The sequence below is a fragment of the Gobio gobio genome (assembly GCF_949357685.1).
Source record: "Gobio gobio genome assembly, chromosome: 12".
Lineage (NCBI taxonomy): Eukaryota > Metazoa > Chordata > Actinopteri > Cypriniformes > Gobionidae > Gobio > Gobio gobio.
The window spans coordinates 14049707-14067304 of NC_137105.1; the positions used below are offsets into that span (position 1 = coordinate 14049707).

The following is a 17598-nucleotide window of genomic DNA, read 5'->3' on the forward strand; positions in this document are numbered from 1 at the left end:
CCATGCCATTTACCTGAGGGTCTGTTGTGTTTGTCGCTATAAACGCACTGAAAGTGGTCCCATTAAAATTGCTGATGTTGAGGGCAGAAACTCCCACGGCCAGATATTTGGATGTGATGGTCAGTGAGAGCCCATCAAACTCCATCTTCTGCACCATTTCATCCATTGTTTTGAGAGCTCTGATCCAATATACAAGATGATATAATAAGAAGAGGCACAGATGAGAAGATTAAAAACTTCTGGGCTGAAGATTCAAGCAGACCCTCCCTTGAAACTAGAAGCAATTGGATGAATAAGACCAGACATTTCTGAGAGAAAATATTATGTAACAAATATATTCTTAGAGCCAGTAAATAATGCTGAGAACTAATCCAAAGAAGCCCTAACAACTTATAACTTTCTCTGTGGCAGCTTTTACAATGTTGCACAACAAGCAAAGCAAGTCATCTGAATTGAGACAACAAGTGCTTTGCTCTCAAATGACATAAATGTAATACTGAAACATATACAACCATTTAAAACCATAAACAAAGGGAAACATTTGCATAGAAGTTCATACAGCGTAGGAAATCTTAGACTTAATCTAAATAGATTAAATCTGACACCTGGAAATTTGATGTTTAGTGAATATATTAAATGTGTTCAACTTCAAAAAGTCATGCAAAAAAACAACAACAGTGTAGGTAAGAGCACATACGTCTCTGAGGCGTCCTTTTGAGCGGCATCTGAGCTGACCATGACGTTGGAGATGATAGTGACCACAGTGCTGGCCAGGGTGGCGTTGATTTTGGCTATGTTCACAAGCTCTTTTAACTTGAAAACAACCTGTGTCACCTCCTCTATAGAGAGCTCATTATTGGTGATGTCAGCGAGCTGCACGGCCACTTCCATTGCATTCTCTGTAGAATTGAAAGTAAGTTATTAAAGCTAGTTTTGATTTCAGAGTAATGTGTGCAGTGTGGATCAGAACCTACCTTGTGAAATGGAAATGCTTGTTATATTAGTGCAGTTTCCACGGTCAGGGAGGGCCCAAAATGATGTATAATTATACTGGCTAATCATGCTAAAGAGCAGAAAAAAAAAAAACATAAAATATTTCATTGACTTTTCACACACACCTGCTAAAATATAATTACTGGTCGGAACTGCTTCAATTAGTAGGTTATTCTCATTTGCATGCAGATCAGAAGGTATAAGTGTCTACTCACCAAGTCCTGGATGCGTTTTGCTCTTTGTAAGGGAAGCAGGGGATATACTGGGTGACTGTGGGTCTGCTCTCTGGCCATCTGTAGTGGAATGGGAACTCCTCTGGCTGGCAGTTTTCTGAGGCAAAGCAACCAAACAGGTACAGGATTAAAAGGATTCAATTACAAACCTTAAAGGCACACTCAGTACTTTTTTTTCTCATTAAAAGGTTTTTACTTATAAGACATGAACATTTTACACTGCAGACTACAGACTTTTGCGGTGGCGTCATGCTACCTCCATGCCGCTAGGTATCAGTGGATGTTCAAAATGAATACCATATCAGCCATATTTTATTTTATATATTAATGATAATATATATATTTTTGCAATATGCAAATGCTTAGTCATAATCTGCAGGGCTACTGAATTATTGAACACTATGGAGCATGCCATACCCATTAAATTCACGATCACACTGTCCAAAATCAAGCTATTTTCCATTGCAGGGGCACTTCTCAGCCAGTTCTCAATCTCTGCCTCTGTCAGACTCGCATCTGTGGTATTCTTATACACCAGCAGGGCCATGTAGGTTTGTCTAAGTAGAATGCAACATCACAACATTTTTTAGACCTTATAAAATACTGAAAACAAAAGATTGTGAAATATGGCAACCATTTCATTAGTAAAAATATGAACTGTTGAAATGTTTTACCGTATCGTTGCGGCCCTTGAGAGAACAGTGTCAGGTTGGAGACTGAAAAGGGGATGAGAGTGAGATTGCTAACAGTCATCATTCGATAAAAGAAAGAGATGTTCATTTTCAAATGAAAAAGAACCCTACCTGACACCATTAACATAAACTCTGTAGATCCAGTTCTGAAACGTTTTATCAAGCTGTAAAAATCACAGAAATGGATTAGTAAGCAGTGAAATGTTTAGAATGAGATATAATTGAGAGCTAATGCAGAAGAAGTTATATTGGTGTAAACCAAGTATTTCAGAATTAAAATGACCAGTTCTCTTGATATACATTAATAGAGAATTCAAATCTATTTAACAGTGAAAAAAAAAAAAATATATATATATATACCCATTGAGATATCATCATCTTAACATCCCTGGGGTTGTTTGCTTGTTCATCAATAACCACAAGGGATATTCTGAAGAAAATTTCCTCTGTAAAAGGAGAATAAGGTATTTTTTTATCAATCAAAACACAATTTATTCATTCACCTTTTTTCTGTGTTGCATAGCAGTAGTTAAAATAAATCTTGGTAATTAGTAATTTTGAAACAAATGTGGTCTCAAGATAGACTTTTTATTATAGATGATTTGGCAGTAAAAAAAATCCTGGTTCATCAAGCCAAGTATTTTGAGATCTACTGCTATGCTGCACTTCTATCACAAGATGGCTCTCATGTATCTTGAGTTGTTAGTGCTGGACTACTTTATAATGCATAACTACACCATGCCAAGACTTTCTTAGGAGACTCCAGATATAATAACATTTTAAAAATATATATTTCCACAAATTGAAAATGTGAGAGAGCATCCTAAGATAGCACACTTCTCTCGTAAAATAATCAGTGCAAATTCTTCCTGAAAGTAAGGCTGAACTGTTCAATGCAAAAAATAATTATATCAGGCAGTCTCCTAAGAAGGAAGAATGATACAAATCTGGATAATTACAAGAGACCTATGCACTCAATTTAAGTGAGCGAGTAACAGCCAGTACACGAAGAGCACTGAAACTCAATGATTGTCAGAACTGGCTGTGGTTAATATCTTACTACTTCTAGTAAATCACATGGAATCAAAAACAAAATTTTGCACACCGAGGCGAGAAGACAGAGTGATTTTTTCCCCTCAATTGAACAACCCATCATTCTACGATCACTTGCTCAGAAAGTCAGGATTCGGCAATAAAAGAAGCTATCTTTCTTTCTAAGTTCTAGATTGTTATTGGAAAACATACTGTTCCCGGTTGAAAGTCCACACAGACATGTAATATGAAAGGGAGCTTTACATGGACATGGGGCCAGTACTGTAGTAGTCCCATTGGTGGCACCAGTGTGCATAGAGCCAAAACCTGCGCTGACTCCTTTGGTCGGGGTGTCGACTGTGCCATTTATGGGGACAAAAGACTGGTCGTCAATAGCTGGAGACGGATGCGTCTCGCTATCTGTGGTGGCGGGCTGAACAACGAGCACATTGTAGTTGTGGCTGGAGGGGTTTGCTGATTCATTCTTGGCCCAAAATGGCTGCTTTGTTGTTGAGGAGTGGACATGTTTAGTGTCCAGCAGGTCTTGACTGTAACTGCTTGAAATGTCCATTGATTTGGAGGACTGAAGGACTGGAATAGAGGCACTTGATTCAAGTTCTGATGGCATGTTGCTTGTAAAGGTGGAGAACTTATGAAAAGCTGGGTTTGGATGGGTATGAGATGACAGATCTGCATCAGTCATAGTCATTTGCAAAGGAGGAGGTGTACGTGGCATGTTCACTGATGGTTCAAATGTGTGTATATCTGTTTTAAACAATTCATTTGCTAAAATAGTGGTTGAATGGCTCACAATCTGCTTAGTGGTCATGTTTGCGAAATTACTATGTGAACCAATAGAGTCATGTGTGCTGTTTTGGTTATATGACTTAGAGACTTCTGACATATTTAGAGAAGAAGTTGTATTGAGAGACCATGTGGTAGTGGTGGCTTCAACATACGTGTGGGTTGGACTGCTTATACGACTATATGCAACAAATCCATCCTGATAAATTTCTCCTTCAGACTGAGAAGGAAAGACATCGGCAGGCTTTATGAAGTTAGAAATATCCATTGTCTCTGATTGATATCTGAATTTGGTTTCATAAGGTAAGGCCTCATCTGGTCCAATCTTACTGATCAAATTGAGCAAAAGGGAGGGAAATATTTCAGTTGATGAAATTTGGGAACTCTCCCCAGAATAGCCCGACCATGCTGAAGTGACCATGTCATGTTCTGAGCCAGAGTCTAAAATGTTTTGGGAGGGTAAATTGAATGTTGGCGATACATCAATCCTTTCCACTTTCATTTGAGAGTCTGAATTAAGGGGTGAAGACAGAGAACCTCTCCATTCATCTGTCAGGGCCACCACAGAAGCGTATGGTAATTCTGAACTAGCTCTGACAGAAATATGAGGCATATGCGACAAGTCCCTCAGATCAGCCTCTGAAGGATTAACATCTCCTTGCCTGCTTAAGCCTCTGAAAAGGGTCTCTGGCAATCTGTTTACACCCGACGGCTCCAGCACCAGAGGTGAATCTAATTTAGACCGGCTGCCCACTATTGACGTAAAAATGCCGCTTGTGATGCTCGGATACAAAGTGAGAACTCTAGAAGTTGGGAATTGGCTGGAGTCAACAGCTTGTGGGTTTTCAGAGAGGATAAACTGATTGTTCATTGAGGGTAAAATCAGGTCAGTATTGTTTTTGGCATCCGAGATAAAGAGACTTTGGGCTGAGCCAGGTGTCAGAGATGGGAAAACATCAGTGTGCGGCGAAGAAGACAACAGGCTTGGTCTGATGGCCTCTATCATTAAAGAGTCACTTTGAACCCCTGCAGTAGGCAATGAACTCAGAGGCTCAATAAGAGTGGCAGCACCACGGGTTGAATCCATAAGCAGTCCAGTCACCGGCTCGACACTAAAAGAGGGAGAGAGAGAGGAGATAACAAGTGTCTCTGTTGTGAGGGGATAGCTGCCTTGCAGAGCAAGAGGGCTCACAGTCAAAGGCTCTATGAGTAAAACAGTTTGATCAGGGAGATAGTCGAAAGAGCTCTGTTGGGAGGCTGATGAAGAAAAGGAAGGGGTGGTATCGGTAAGACTATACTTATGTTCTATCAAGCTTGTCCTGGCAAAACGCTCTGCTAAAGTTTCTATCTGGTCACGTGTAACCGTTGTGGGCACGATGGGGGACTTTTTCGGACCTTGTTGCACATCTTTAAAGGTGTCCTCGGTGGCAGTTGCCTCCGAGAGGCCCCAGGGCATGGTGCTTGTTAGCTTTATATCCACAAGGTGTGTGGGCGACCGCTCTGGCCATGCTGCTGTCTGGCCAGAGAGACTCTTGAGCTCAGGCTGGATCATTTGCACACCTGTCCCTCCTGGACTCATGGCAGGAGAAGGGATAAGTGTCCAGTTGCTGTCTGTCTCGAGCTGCTCTGAGACCTGTGCCAAATCTGACATTGCCCAAGGTAAACTAAGGTCTGACTGACTGTGTAAATGTTCATGTTTGCTAACAGCCTGCCTCACCGGTCCAAAAGTAGTGGTGTTGACAGTAGGCACACTTTCTACTTCTAAAAAAGACATGTTATGGGGGGTGGCAGTGGCCAAGCTTTCATCCAGGGAGTAAGTGGAATCAAAGTCAAAAAGGCTGAAGACATCATCATCCAAGTCAATGTCGTAAAAAAACACCCCTGGGCCAAAACCAGATGGGTAATCAAGTATCTCTGTGCTGTTCTTGTCACTATCGCTCAGGACCAGTTGGGGAGCTAACGGCTTATTCTTACGATTACTGAGTGACGCCACCTGGAAAGACTCAAAGTCTTCACTCTGATTGTGAGCATCTGGTTGCCATGGAGGCTTCACCTGGGAATAGGCTGGCCTCATGCTTGTAGAGTCTGTTTTCTTGGCAACCGAGGCCATTGTGGATGTTTTCAGCCAGTGGGATTCATTCGTCATGCTTATTGTCGGTTGGGCAGGCGGCTTGGTCAGATGGATGATGGGACGTTTGTGTGGCCGAGTGACGGCAGCCTCAACTTTCTTCCTCACAGGCCAGATGAGGGGTGTGGAGATGAAGCCGAGTGATGTTTTGGGGCCCCGGGGAGCAGGAGCAACAAGAGGCCTAGCAGGGGGAGAGCTAGTGGACGGAGTCTCAGCGCCAGGAGTAAACCGCAGTAGTGACCACAAAAATGCAGCCCTCTCTTTTTCTGCTCCAATTATTTAGCAGAGGATCCGGGATTTGGTAAAAATGAAGAGGTCAGAGCAGGCTATTATTTATATTTGCAGATATACAGTACACCATATAACAGAACAAAACAATATACAGGAAAACATCCTGAAAAAATCCCACTCTAAAAACAATATAGAAGTTAGCACAATGACTGTATGAAGTAAAGCACAAACATATTCCAGGGGTTTACCTAAATGAGGACTGTAAAGAAAGCAAAAGTGAAGTTATACAGCAGAAACACACATCAAGGATTTCAGGGAAACTGTCATGAAGGCAATGCTAATGCTAACACAGAAGGAATGCTAGAAAATTTGTATTAGCATCATAAATAAACCACAAATTAGTTCCAAATGACTTGACATTTAATATAAGGAACTAAATATATAAAATAGATAATATTAAAGTACACAGGATGCTGTGCAGAAAGTAAACGAATAGTAGTTAATTTTGAAATGTAGCTTTGCTAAAGAGTAAGAGAACAGTAGAGAACTGTAATAGCTGCCAGGAAAGGTTTTAGCTGAACACATTTAGGGAATTTAAGAATATGCAATGAAAGAGAGGAGGGAAGATAAGTGTTTAAAGACTGCTATGACCTGAAAAAAATATACAAAAAGCTTTCAAGATTTTGATAGATACATACAGGAAGTAGAGGTCAAGTCTAAAAACAAAAACATATTCACAGATTTAAGCTGAGCTACACACAGCAGACACTTGACAAAATGGAGTTAGAAAGGTGTTTATTCGTCCAAATATTTTTGACATTCTAGTAGGTAATTATGGTAATATTAGATAAGTATATAAAAAATAAGAGGTATGAAGCCTTTAATCGGCACCCAGAAATTTTCAGAGCAATAAATCAATCTTTTAATTCCCGTTTCTATTAAGACAAGCTAGCCGCTCCCATTCTGCCCATACAAATGAAAGTTTAGCAGTGACATTCCCTGGTAAGCACAAGCAAGCCATGTATGATGTGAGATAACAGGTTTGTCTTACCATTGGTTTTGCTGTTGGACAGAGGTGAGTTAGTAGCAGCAGCTGCAGATGAAGGAATGGATTAAGTGACTGATAAATGGTTTAGGGAAATGAACAAAAAGCTATGCATGAGGACATAAGACAAGGGTCCTTATACAGCCATGCATTTTCTTTCTGTTGATTAGTCATTTTTGTTTATTTTTAATTTCTTTGTCGGGCAGTTTGCCAAAACTTGTGCCACTATTTTATCCAATTGAAATTTTGAAAAAATGTGTTGTTGTTTTTTACATCAAGTCTTACAGTATTATAAATAAAGTTAAATCTGTAGGAATAATTAGAAAATTATCAAATGGATCTAAAAGAAGCAGATTCTAGACAATGTTAAACATTTGGTCTAATAAAATTGATATTTGATAATATCTTTTGCAGAGGTGATCTCTTACCAGGGTTGATGGGTGGTGGCTTAAATTGGATTAAAGGTGATGTAGTTGGTACTAATGACGGCACACATAGACATGACAATGTTAACAGTTTGGTTAGTACGGCAATATGAAACAGCATAAATGTATATTATTGGCTGAAAAGGTGAAAGAAAATGCAAAGAAATCTGTTTTTCTGTAACTGTTAGCTTATCAGTAGTTGTAGTTGTTGTTTTAGCTCTAGTAGTTGGCGTGAGTGGAACTAGTGTTGGTATAAAGAGGCAGAGCCACGCACATGTATTAGTGAGGGCATATATCATACCTCATTAAACAGAATATAAAACTGTAGGAAACCTTGATATTTGCTTACCAGAAGTTGTGGTTAGAGGCATGCTAGAAGTAGTTGTGTATGAAAGAGTAGTAGTAAGAGCTGATGAAGAAAATAGAGAGATAATGAGCTCTACTGACATGCATCCATATTTAAAGTTCGAAAACGAATAAATATATTGGGTCATTCGATTCATAACATTATTAAAAATGTGACAAAAATATGTAATGAATTAGAGTTATTTGACAGATGACATATTATGACAAATAACATTTCGGTCATCATTTCAACACTATAAGGATGCATAAATGATGACAAAAGTTTCATTTTTGGGTAAACTATACCTAGTTATATAAAGTAACAGCATCATTTGATGTCAGAACAAAAGAAGAGTGAGAAAAAATGAAATTAATACTGTGTAAAAAAATAAAATCACTTGTAAACTACAATGATGTGACTGATATTAGCATTTAAACCAGACAGATTTACTTTAAAACAATCCTGCAGGATTACATTAAAAACTAGGGACATTATGTGCCATATAAAGCAAGCATTCTCATTTGGAATTATTTCAAATCTACTTTCAAACTATTTAAAAACTCATTAAATATTCTGGAACACGGCCACTGGCATTAATAAAACATCCTTTATTTCTAAATGGAACATTACTTTTGCAGCTAATAAGGATATTCTCCAAATGAGTGACTACCACATGTTCCGCATTAGGCAAAAGACATTACCCTCATGAAAAAAAAAACCAGGCATAAAATGATGAGAAGGCAGAGGTGAATGCTTACCGTGGGTTGTTGCATTAGTAGGAATCATGTTAGTGGTGGCAATGGATGCGGTGGTAACAGTTAATGTTGCTGGTGGCAGGGATGGAAGAAGGGCACACTGGCATTAAATGGAGGTTAGAATGAAACCAAAAAAAGCAAGAACAACTTGTGGAGCAAACAACAGTTGTGTGAATCACAAGCATAGCGCGAGATGAATATGGAAAAAAGAGATTAACCAGAAATTTAAAATTTGACTTAAAATGTAATGCCAAGAAAAATCAGGTAACATTGTTTTTTACTCGCCCTTGCTAAGTTCAGAATCCCCTGAAAACTAGCAAAATTAGTTATGAGAGCTTGAAAGTTACATTGCCTTTATCAAATTCTCACAATGTGCTGAAAAGGGAGATGTTCTCCTGCTAGTTCCTATGTTTTTTATAACAATTTGTCTGTTACAAGTAATTTTCTACAAACAGCCAGGAGATTGTACTACCTTGCGTATCCTTAGAAATACATAGGTGCCCCCCCCCCCCCCCCCCCCCCCAGATACAACAACCAGTAAAGTATTGCCTAATCAATCATCATGGAATTTCAATTACAAGGAAGCAATGACTTGTGATTCCCTAACCCTCCCAAAAAACCCTATTTATAGATATGCGCAGAAACTTCATACTTTATATACACTGATATAGATTTCTCTGCATAGATGTGTTAGCTACATCATATACTGCAGGCATAACATAAATGGAAAAACAACAACAACAACTATGCCAAAGTATAGTTTAACAAGTTTAACAAGACATTTCTAAACCTAGAAGACGAACTTTATTGAAAGAAGACCAATCTTCCAATCTCCAGGCATGAATGTGCTATTTTTTGCTACATGGGAATACATAATATGCAAAGAAATGTCAGTAGACCGGTGGGAAAGAAGCAAAATGGTTAAAATGGGACAATGACCTTTAATGGACATTATTGAGGACATTAAGCCTGAGGATTCTCATGGCTCCCCGCTGATGATGGACGCTTATTGGCCACCAGTTCAGTTTAGGGGCGTCTTAATGAGCGGAAGGCAAGCTGTTTTTGTTTGGCATGCTTACACAAAACTAAAGGTCTAAGCAAATTAAGTATTATATTTCATTTTCCAAGAAACTTTTTTTTTAATACCTTAGTAAAAAAAAAAAAAAAAAAAAAAAAAAATTTAATCAATAAGAAATAAATGAATATTTATAATTTGTATCAAAGGTAGTCTTTGATGAGAATGGTTCAACTAATTATACAGGAAACAAATACATGTTTTGAAGAATGTGTTGAGCATTAAAAGTTATAATAAGGATATTTCTCTTCCTACCTGGGCAGCCAAGTCCAGGGGAGGCACAACCTGGGGTTTCCGGGGAAAGAGTTGCTATGGCAGTGCCTATGAAAGATTTGAAAATGAACATTTGACATGTTTGAAAAAAAAGTGAAACTAAAACTAAATTATAAAAATATCTATAAAATATAAATAATATCTATAAAACCTACTGACATACTGTACAAAGACACAGAAATATATCTAAAATGAATCAAGTGGGCAGACTTGGACATTCCAACAATATTAATTCCCTCTCTTTTTACATCTATAAATAGAAATTCAAGAGTAACTTAGGACAAGAATTGGATTGAAAAAGTGTCATACATTTCCCAGCAATCCTCTGGGCTTTGACAATGGAATCTGACCTCAAAATGTCCAAGCTGAAACTTGAACATCAGCGACTCAAAGGTGGAATTTAATAATTTGCCACAGTTGAATGACAGAAATGTTCTACTAGCTGGTTTGATCGAGGCCCAGGAATGCCTCCTTTTCTCAACACAAATCCATTAGGGATGTGCGAAATACCAAATTGCATCTTCTTTTGCTTTTCAGATCTCTCCAATTCACCCGCTAGTTTCTGACTCTGTCAAAACAACATGCTTGAATGCAATACATGAAGCGACATCAAATCTTGAACAATTTAAAAGCTAAGCAATTTGCAAAAGGAAAAACTCAACTTGCAATGCAAATCTATTGGTTAAGCTTTAGTCAATGTAATCCTCATCAGAGCATGTCTGAGCATACAGCACTGACCAAAAGTAAGTTCTGTCAATAAACCATTTGTACAGGTTTTAATATTTTTTCCACCTTTTCAGTGTCTTTAAGTTCTGATATGTAAAGCAAAACACTATTGGTTCCAAAAAAAGCTGATTATTTTGACATTTTCAAATGCAATATAAATCTGACTTAAGCTCTGAGGTCATTTGTGTCATAGTTAGGTGTCAAACTACTGTACACAGAGGAACTAATCCATTGCAAAACATAGGAATGAAGAAGCAGGATAACTTTAAGAGCCCTTAAATATATTATGGGAGACATCACATTGCGGCAGCTGTCTAGCATTATAGCACTGAGACTCTGATCATCTTGAAGTTCTGCGTTAAAAGGCAGGTCGAGGGGGGAAAAAAACGGAGCTGTTCTAAGGACGGGCTCTTCCGCTGCTTTTCCATGCAAGGTGGGATTGCAGTCCCCCACTGGTCTTGTCAAAGGATGAGAGGGAACCACATGAGTAGCCAATGGAAAGAGAAGGGAGGGTAGCGTCTTAAAAGCATGCTTATTAGTGACAGCATTAGTTTTGCTTCGGGCTTAACTTCACGGGCCTCTTGACTTCATGCCAACATCACAAGCACAGCTGGTTGTAACTGAGCAAAGGAAATAGTTATGTGTCACAGGCTCCAGCGTCTAACTGTCTGCAGTTTGCTGAGGGGGTCTTACATTGCTCCTGTCAAGGTCAAGAAATGCTAGCAAAAAGCAAAAATGCCCTGGAACAGGTCAACCTTTTTAAATGAACGAATTGAATAAAAGAATGTAGTTCCCTGAAATGAACATCCAGTGATTATTTATTGACCCTCAAGTCATTCCAAACATGTATGTCTTTCTTTAGTGGAGAACCAAAAAGGTGAATTTCTAAACATATTCTGGCCACTCTTTCCAAAATAATGAAAGAACTGTCAATCTGCAAAACGACAAAGCACCACCTTAGGGATATCTTATTTGTGAATGACTCATTAATTCAGATCTCAATGAATCAGGTGATCCAGTTCATAAAACCGGGCAAAATTATTAAATCAAGAAATAGACAGATGCAGTTGTTGTAAGAATGACAGCTAGTGGTTGAAATGGGTACTGCAGTCCAAATTCAAAATATGATTTGCCCCGCCCCCTCCTCCTCAGAATCGATGCACACGCAACAGGAACGAGCGTAATTGACAATGGAAGGCGAGGAGACTCACACACTGTAAGTTGATGAGTTGGTTTATCCGCGTTTTAACGTGCTTCAGTTCATAAAGATTTTTAGATGGATGCTGAGGCTTTTTAGGTCAGGTAGAATCTGGGATCTCTGACCTAGTTTGTTTGCTGGCTTCCACGGCAGTAATAAGCTGTTTTCTGCCAACTGGCAACCTGTGGTGTCGAAATGCTATTGGGTAAATTGGCAACGTGTGTTATCGCACAGACCAAAATAAAAACAGACATTCCGACACGGAACACATGTTTCAAAGTAAGAATAACTGGCTGTAGCATTGTTTTTCAGGGAAACAAGTATGTGAATTCAGCATGTTACCTAAATATCTGCAATCATATTATGGTATTTTTATGCTTTAGTAAAGTCAAAAACGTACATACAGCACCTTAAAGTCCAACCTAGTTACTTAATGATCCGGTCAAAATAGTACCCAGCTCACTGGAGGAGATGATTATCAGTAAATGACAACTTAAAAGTTGGACGATCCATCGGAGCATATGTCGCAATCCGCGTTAGAGTCTCAGCTCAAGGTGCTGTTCCGTTTCCTCTCTCCCTTGCCAATTGCTTCCTGACTTATCTACACTACCTTATCCAATAAAGGCATAAAACGCCAACAATAATAAAAAAGTGGACTATTTATCACAGAAAGCTAACATACTGACTTCAGACAAGCTGATGTTAGAAGACTTGAACTGTGATGTAAGAAATCTACTGCTTTTGCATCTTTTATGACGCTTGAAGCTTCAGTCTCACATCTATTGAAGAGAACAACCAGATCCTTATTCAAAATTCACCTTTTGTGTTCTTTCTGTATTTTCTGTATAGCCACAGAAAGTCATAACAGTGATTAAAGCAAAAAAACATCTTAAGGTACAGGAAAACACTGAAGCGTTGACCTTCACAACAAAAAGCAAGCAATTACACACATATTAGGCATGTTAGCAGTACACTCACCACTAGTTGCAGCTGTTAAGTGAATGCAATTTGGGTAACAGACTGCAAAAGAAGATGAGAAATTAGTTGCTTTTCCAAACTCAAGTTAGCATAAGAAGTTCATTCAATTCAAGTGATATGTCAGTGATATTAAAATAAGTTGCATACAATAACCAGCAAAGGAATACATTTCTCTTTGAAATGGAGTGATGATAACATCTTTGATAACATGAAATTACAGTATGAAGTCCACATGGAAAATCTTGGATTCAAAATTATATTTGAATCATGAACCATAGATTGTGATAAAAAAATAAAATGAACTGAGGAATTTTATGAGAAAAAATAAATAAGAAATAATTAAGATTGTGCATAATAGTTTAAGAAAAAAAACATAAAAAAAGGCACATTTGTAATGAAAGATGATCATTTAAGAACATCATTCTCAAATCATGCTGGATATAAGACATCTATCCAGCATGATAGACATGCTTATTTTTAATACAACTTTTCACTCAAATTTTTGGGCTACTAAAAATGTGTGATGGGAAAAAACAAGCATTTTCACATGTGGACTAAGACCATTGAAGCCCACCATATATTAACATAAAAAGACAATGTGTTGCTACTGATTTGCATACGATCTGTTATCTAAAGGAACTCTGATGAGGAATTAGTGCCCTCTGTGTTTTTATCTCCCCCTGACTTTAAAAGGGACCTCTAATTTATAGGGGATTCAACAGGTTATCTGGAGAAAATAATTCCAACAGAACTTCCAAGACTTACACAGACCAAATGTTCACACAGGACATATGGCTTTATCTGTTGTAGAAAACTGAAAGTTAGTGAACTAATGCTTTTGATCTAAGGCGCCATAGTTTAAAGCGACACTTTTTTCCATGGGCTGCTGACCCAAGCTGTGCTGGGCATCTAGAGTTTCAGGATCCAAGCTAAGTGGAAGAAAGCAGTCCCTGGTGAAGCTTGTTATGCATGTGAGTCATGCCTGCCTTTGCTTCCACCCAAAGCTCAACACTGGGAGTTAGAGGGCATTTGGAGGACTTTAAAAGTGCTGTCTTAGGTAGCTTGATGAGATTTGGTTCTCAAGATTCTTTCTGCATTTTTTTCTATCGGAAAATGCACCCTTGGCCCTTCAAACTTGGCTTAACACCCATATGTATCTAGAAAGTCTGGATATCCTTTGGCTGGATTGCATATACAACTTGCATGCCAATACAGCAGAAACATATCCATGCATGATGAAGAACAGCACTTAGATATTATTTACGTGGTTATATGCACATAACAAAACACAATTTCCCTGCACAACTTTTTAACGCCATCAAAATGAGTCTTTAACCACCAATGAATGTGGTTTTAATGAATCTTGGGTGCATTTACATGTTCATTGTGATCACAGGACAAGCAAAGCATTCTCTGTTAGTGTAAAATATCTATAATAAATCAAGCAATGCATTTTTCCATTTATTTCTTATGCATCTGTATTTTCTTGTTTTTTCAAATGCTTTCTACCCCTGATTTTTATAAATGGTGAACTTTTACTTAAAGCCACAACATGTAATTTTTCGGCGCTAGAGGTCACTAATTCAAAACAAAGGAATAGCTTGATGACACCTTGATTTCGCGGAGCTTTTATTATGCCGCAGATGCTTCAACTTCTTCCGCTCATGCGTATGTAGGGTAACGCAGCGCTATTTTATCATATTAGATAAATTATTTGAGTGTGTTGAAAGTTATGCTTCTCTGTGCATTCGCTTGGCCGCTACTATGAGACACTTGTTGCACATTTGGCTATATTGGTTTGGTCCAGGTGAATCTAGATCGATATTAGGCATGGTAAAACTCACGGTAAATCAAGAAAATTTGATTTAAATAATAAGACTAACTGTATTGAGCTATATAAAAATTATTCGTTTTCTGTCGATGAATGTATCCAAACAGTTGCTCACCTGTCTAATAAAACACACAATATATTAAAGTGTCGTTGGTGTTTCCATGGTTTCTACAAAATAAAACCGAAATCGAGGGTAACGCGGGTATGATGTCATTGATAGGCGACACAGACACAGTGTCCTGGTTAAAGTTGCTTATTTCTCAGGTCAACAAATTAACATTTTATATCCAAAAATCGTACATATTGTGCCATTAATGTCACATTCGTTAATGTCACATATAAGCGCCTAACATTTTATAAGCCGATTTTGCAATGAAAATCAGAATACCATACTTAATAAATAAATAATTACATTTCATATTGATTTGAAGTTTTATTATTTAATTTATCTAAAATATTTATGAGAAAATGGTACTGGTGTATAAAGCTCCTGATTATTAATCTGTCATAAACCAGCTTAAACAGAATATAGCCAAAACAGTATACTCACTGCAGCTGAGTGTGCTGTCAGTCTGCGTGTAACTGCCAGGGATAGTCCAGAAATTATGATCCCAATCAATGACATTACCTACAGTGTCACAGGTGAGGGCAGTCAGCTCAGAGTAGAGCATGGCATAATCCCACAATCGGAAATTGTAAACAAAGCCATCCAAATTCTGATCATCCACATCGACTGAGCTTGAGCCTTTTCCTGCAAGCTGGAGGATGTCTACACCCTGCAGGGTGTAGACCTGAGAGGCTGAGCAGGTGTTGGCTCGATAGTTGCCTCCAAAGTACACTGCCACTAGGCCAGAGGACTTGGTCCAGGTGAGGCAGATGGGCTTCATGCTGGATGTGATATCTGAGCTAGTGAGCAAGTTGTTCACAGAACAGTGAGAACCGCCTATGAAAAGCTCCATGCCTCTCGATGTTTTTTCAAATGCCAAAATGGATGTCCCAGCAGCATCAGACAAGGTAAAGATGGTCTCTGTGCTCTTCTGGGCAGTGCGGGCGATCTCAAAGCACACAGTGAACGCAGTGAGAGCAGGAATGGAGACTGAATTGGTCACTCTCACTGTATTCCTGCTGGTCTTTGGCATTGTGACCTTCTGGTTCCTCAGTGACACTGCCACTGCAAGAGTGAAAAACCATTAGATATTAAAACATGACACAAATACACGTATCTAGTTATTATAGAAAACCATTAATTCAAACCTCTTTATGATCTCCAAATTGGCTAAACAGGACAAGAGTCTAAATTCAAATGTGAACCAGCTAATACAGAGTAACTGTTTTATAATACGTTTCATCACATGAGAAGAGAAGAGAGACATTAATGTCTGAAATCATCCAAGGTTGTCAGGAACATTATATTAAGAAATCATTCTAAGACAAGTATATTAAACTTCTTCCAAAATGGGCAGTCGTATTCATTTGGCCATGTTAAAACTCCTCTTTTAAGTCCTATTTGCTGACACATTTCATTTAAATTGGCTCAAGTTTGGGTCTGTTGGCCGGCTCAATATTAAAACCACAACCAATTCGGAATGGAAAAATACATCTCTTGTCGTACTATTACATCCATGCACTATATTTGTGATGTTTTCTGACAAAACCAAATGTCTAATGCTATCTAACGATGACAGAAAAAGCAACAGGTTGGCCGAACACTAAACATTAATGAGATTGATCTCAAAGGTGTTTCATTTTCAAACTGGGAAGATAATAGAAGATACAGTCTCTATATCTATAAAAGCTACTGGGTATCCATGGGTACTTTCACACCGTCTGACTTCATTACGAAGGTTATATATTGCTGGTTGTTATTTATTTTGGAGGAGGTTGAGATGTTTGATTGCAACAAGTGAACACGTTTCTACCTGTCAATTTATGCAGGCACACTTGTTCCTGGATTATGAGCTACACCTAGATAAAAATGTGAAGATATCAATTTTATTTTACTTTTTGACACAAAAAGATTAATCACCCTCTATGAACGGAATTGATGGACTTCCTTGCTTCATAAATTCAGCAGAAATACTTTTTACTTTATTTCTGAAAGAAATTATTACTATTATTAAGAACAAAAGTGAAAGTACTAGACATTGACTGTAAATATTACAACATATTTCAATTTCAAATAACTGCTGTTCTTTTGGAAAGTTCTATCACAGGAATACATAGCATTTTAAGATATATTAAAATAGAAAACAGCTATTTAAACTGCAACAATATTTCACATTATTGTTTGTACTGCATTTTTGATCAAACAAATGCAGCCTTTGTGAGCATAAGAGACTTTTTCCCCCAAATGTTGCAACTGTTAAATGGTAGTGTACATGTTTTACTATTTACTCTAAGGTGAAAACTGGCGTCCATACGTTTAACCTATTTGTCAAAATGACATACAGCTCCAGAGCAGGTTATGTTCTAGGGTTAGTTTGCTTATTCAGATGTGTTTTATATAATGAATATAGTTATTAATATAACCAAATGTGTTTCAGTTATATAATATACAATATTATATATTGATTCTAAAGAATTAGAATAAAAATACATTCAAAATAAGTTTAAATATTAATGCAATTCAAATATATTTATTATTTATTTTATTGTCATCTCACACATGGATCTGCATTCAATTAATTAGCATCAAACAAACAATATAATCCTTATTTTCAGTGAATAAAGATTACTTATTAAAAGAAAACATTGAAAAAATTATTGCATACCCACCAAATAGGTGGCGATGTGCACTAAGTAGGTTATGTAAATCGCCATTAAACAAAAGAAG

General features: G+C 37.8%; 1 protein-coding gene across 10 annotated transcripts in view; it reads right to left on the reverse strand.

The window, feature by feature from the left end:
• Window positions 1–17598, reverse strand: part of adgrg6 (adhesion G protein-coupled receptor G6) — a 50890-nt gene that overhangs the window by 13987 nt on the left and 19305 nt on the right. For 6 of the 10 annotated variants that reach the window (XM_079831889.1, XM_079831892.1, XM_079831888.1 and 3 more), the window contains 10 exons: window positions 15316–15936; window positions 10015–10080; window positions 2279–2364; window positions 2030–2082; window positions 1901–1942; window positions 1644–1783; window positions 1209–1323; window positions 975–1063; window positions 698–899; window positions 14–179 (listed from right to left, as the gene is read on the reverse strand). In XM_079831889.1, coding sequence (XP_079688015.1) covers window positions 14–179; window positions 698–899; window positions 975–1063; window positions 1209–1323; window positions 1644–1783; window positions 1901–1942; window positions 2030–2082; window positions 2279–2364; window positions 10015–10080; window positions 15316–15936 — 1580 coding nt within the window. Of the gene's footprint in view, window positions 1–13; window positions 180–697; window positions 900–974; window positions 1064–1208; window positions 1324–1643; window positions 1784–1900; window positions 1943–2029; window positions 2083–2278; window positions 2365–7932; window positions 7993–10014; window positions 10081–12934; window positions 12977–15315; window positions 15937–17598 lie in introns of all 10 variants that reach the window. The other 4 variants (XM_079831890.1, XM_079831893.1, XM_079831887.1 and 1 more) reach the window with 2 other exon arrangements.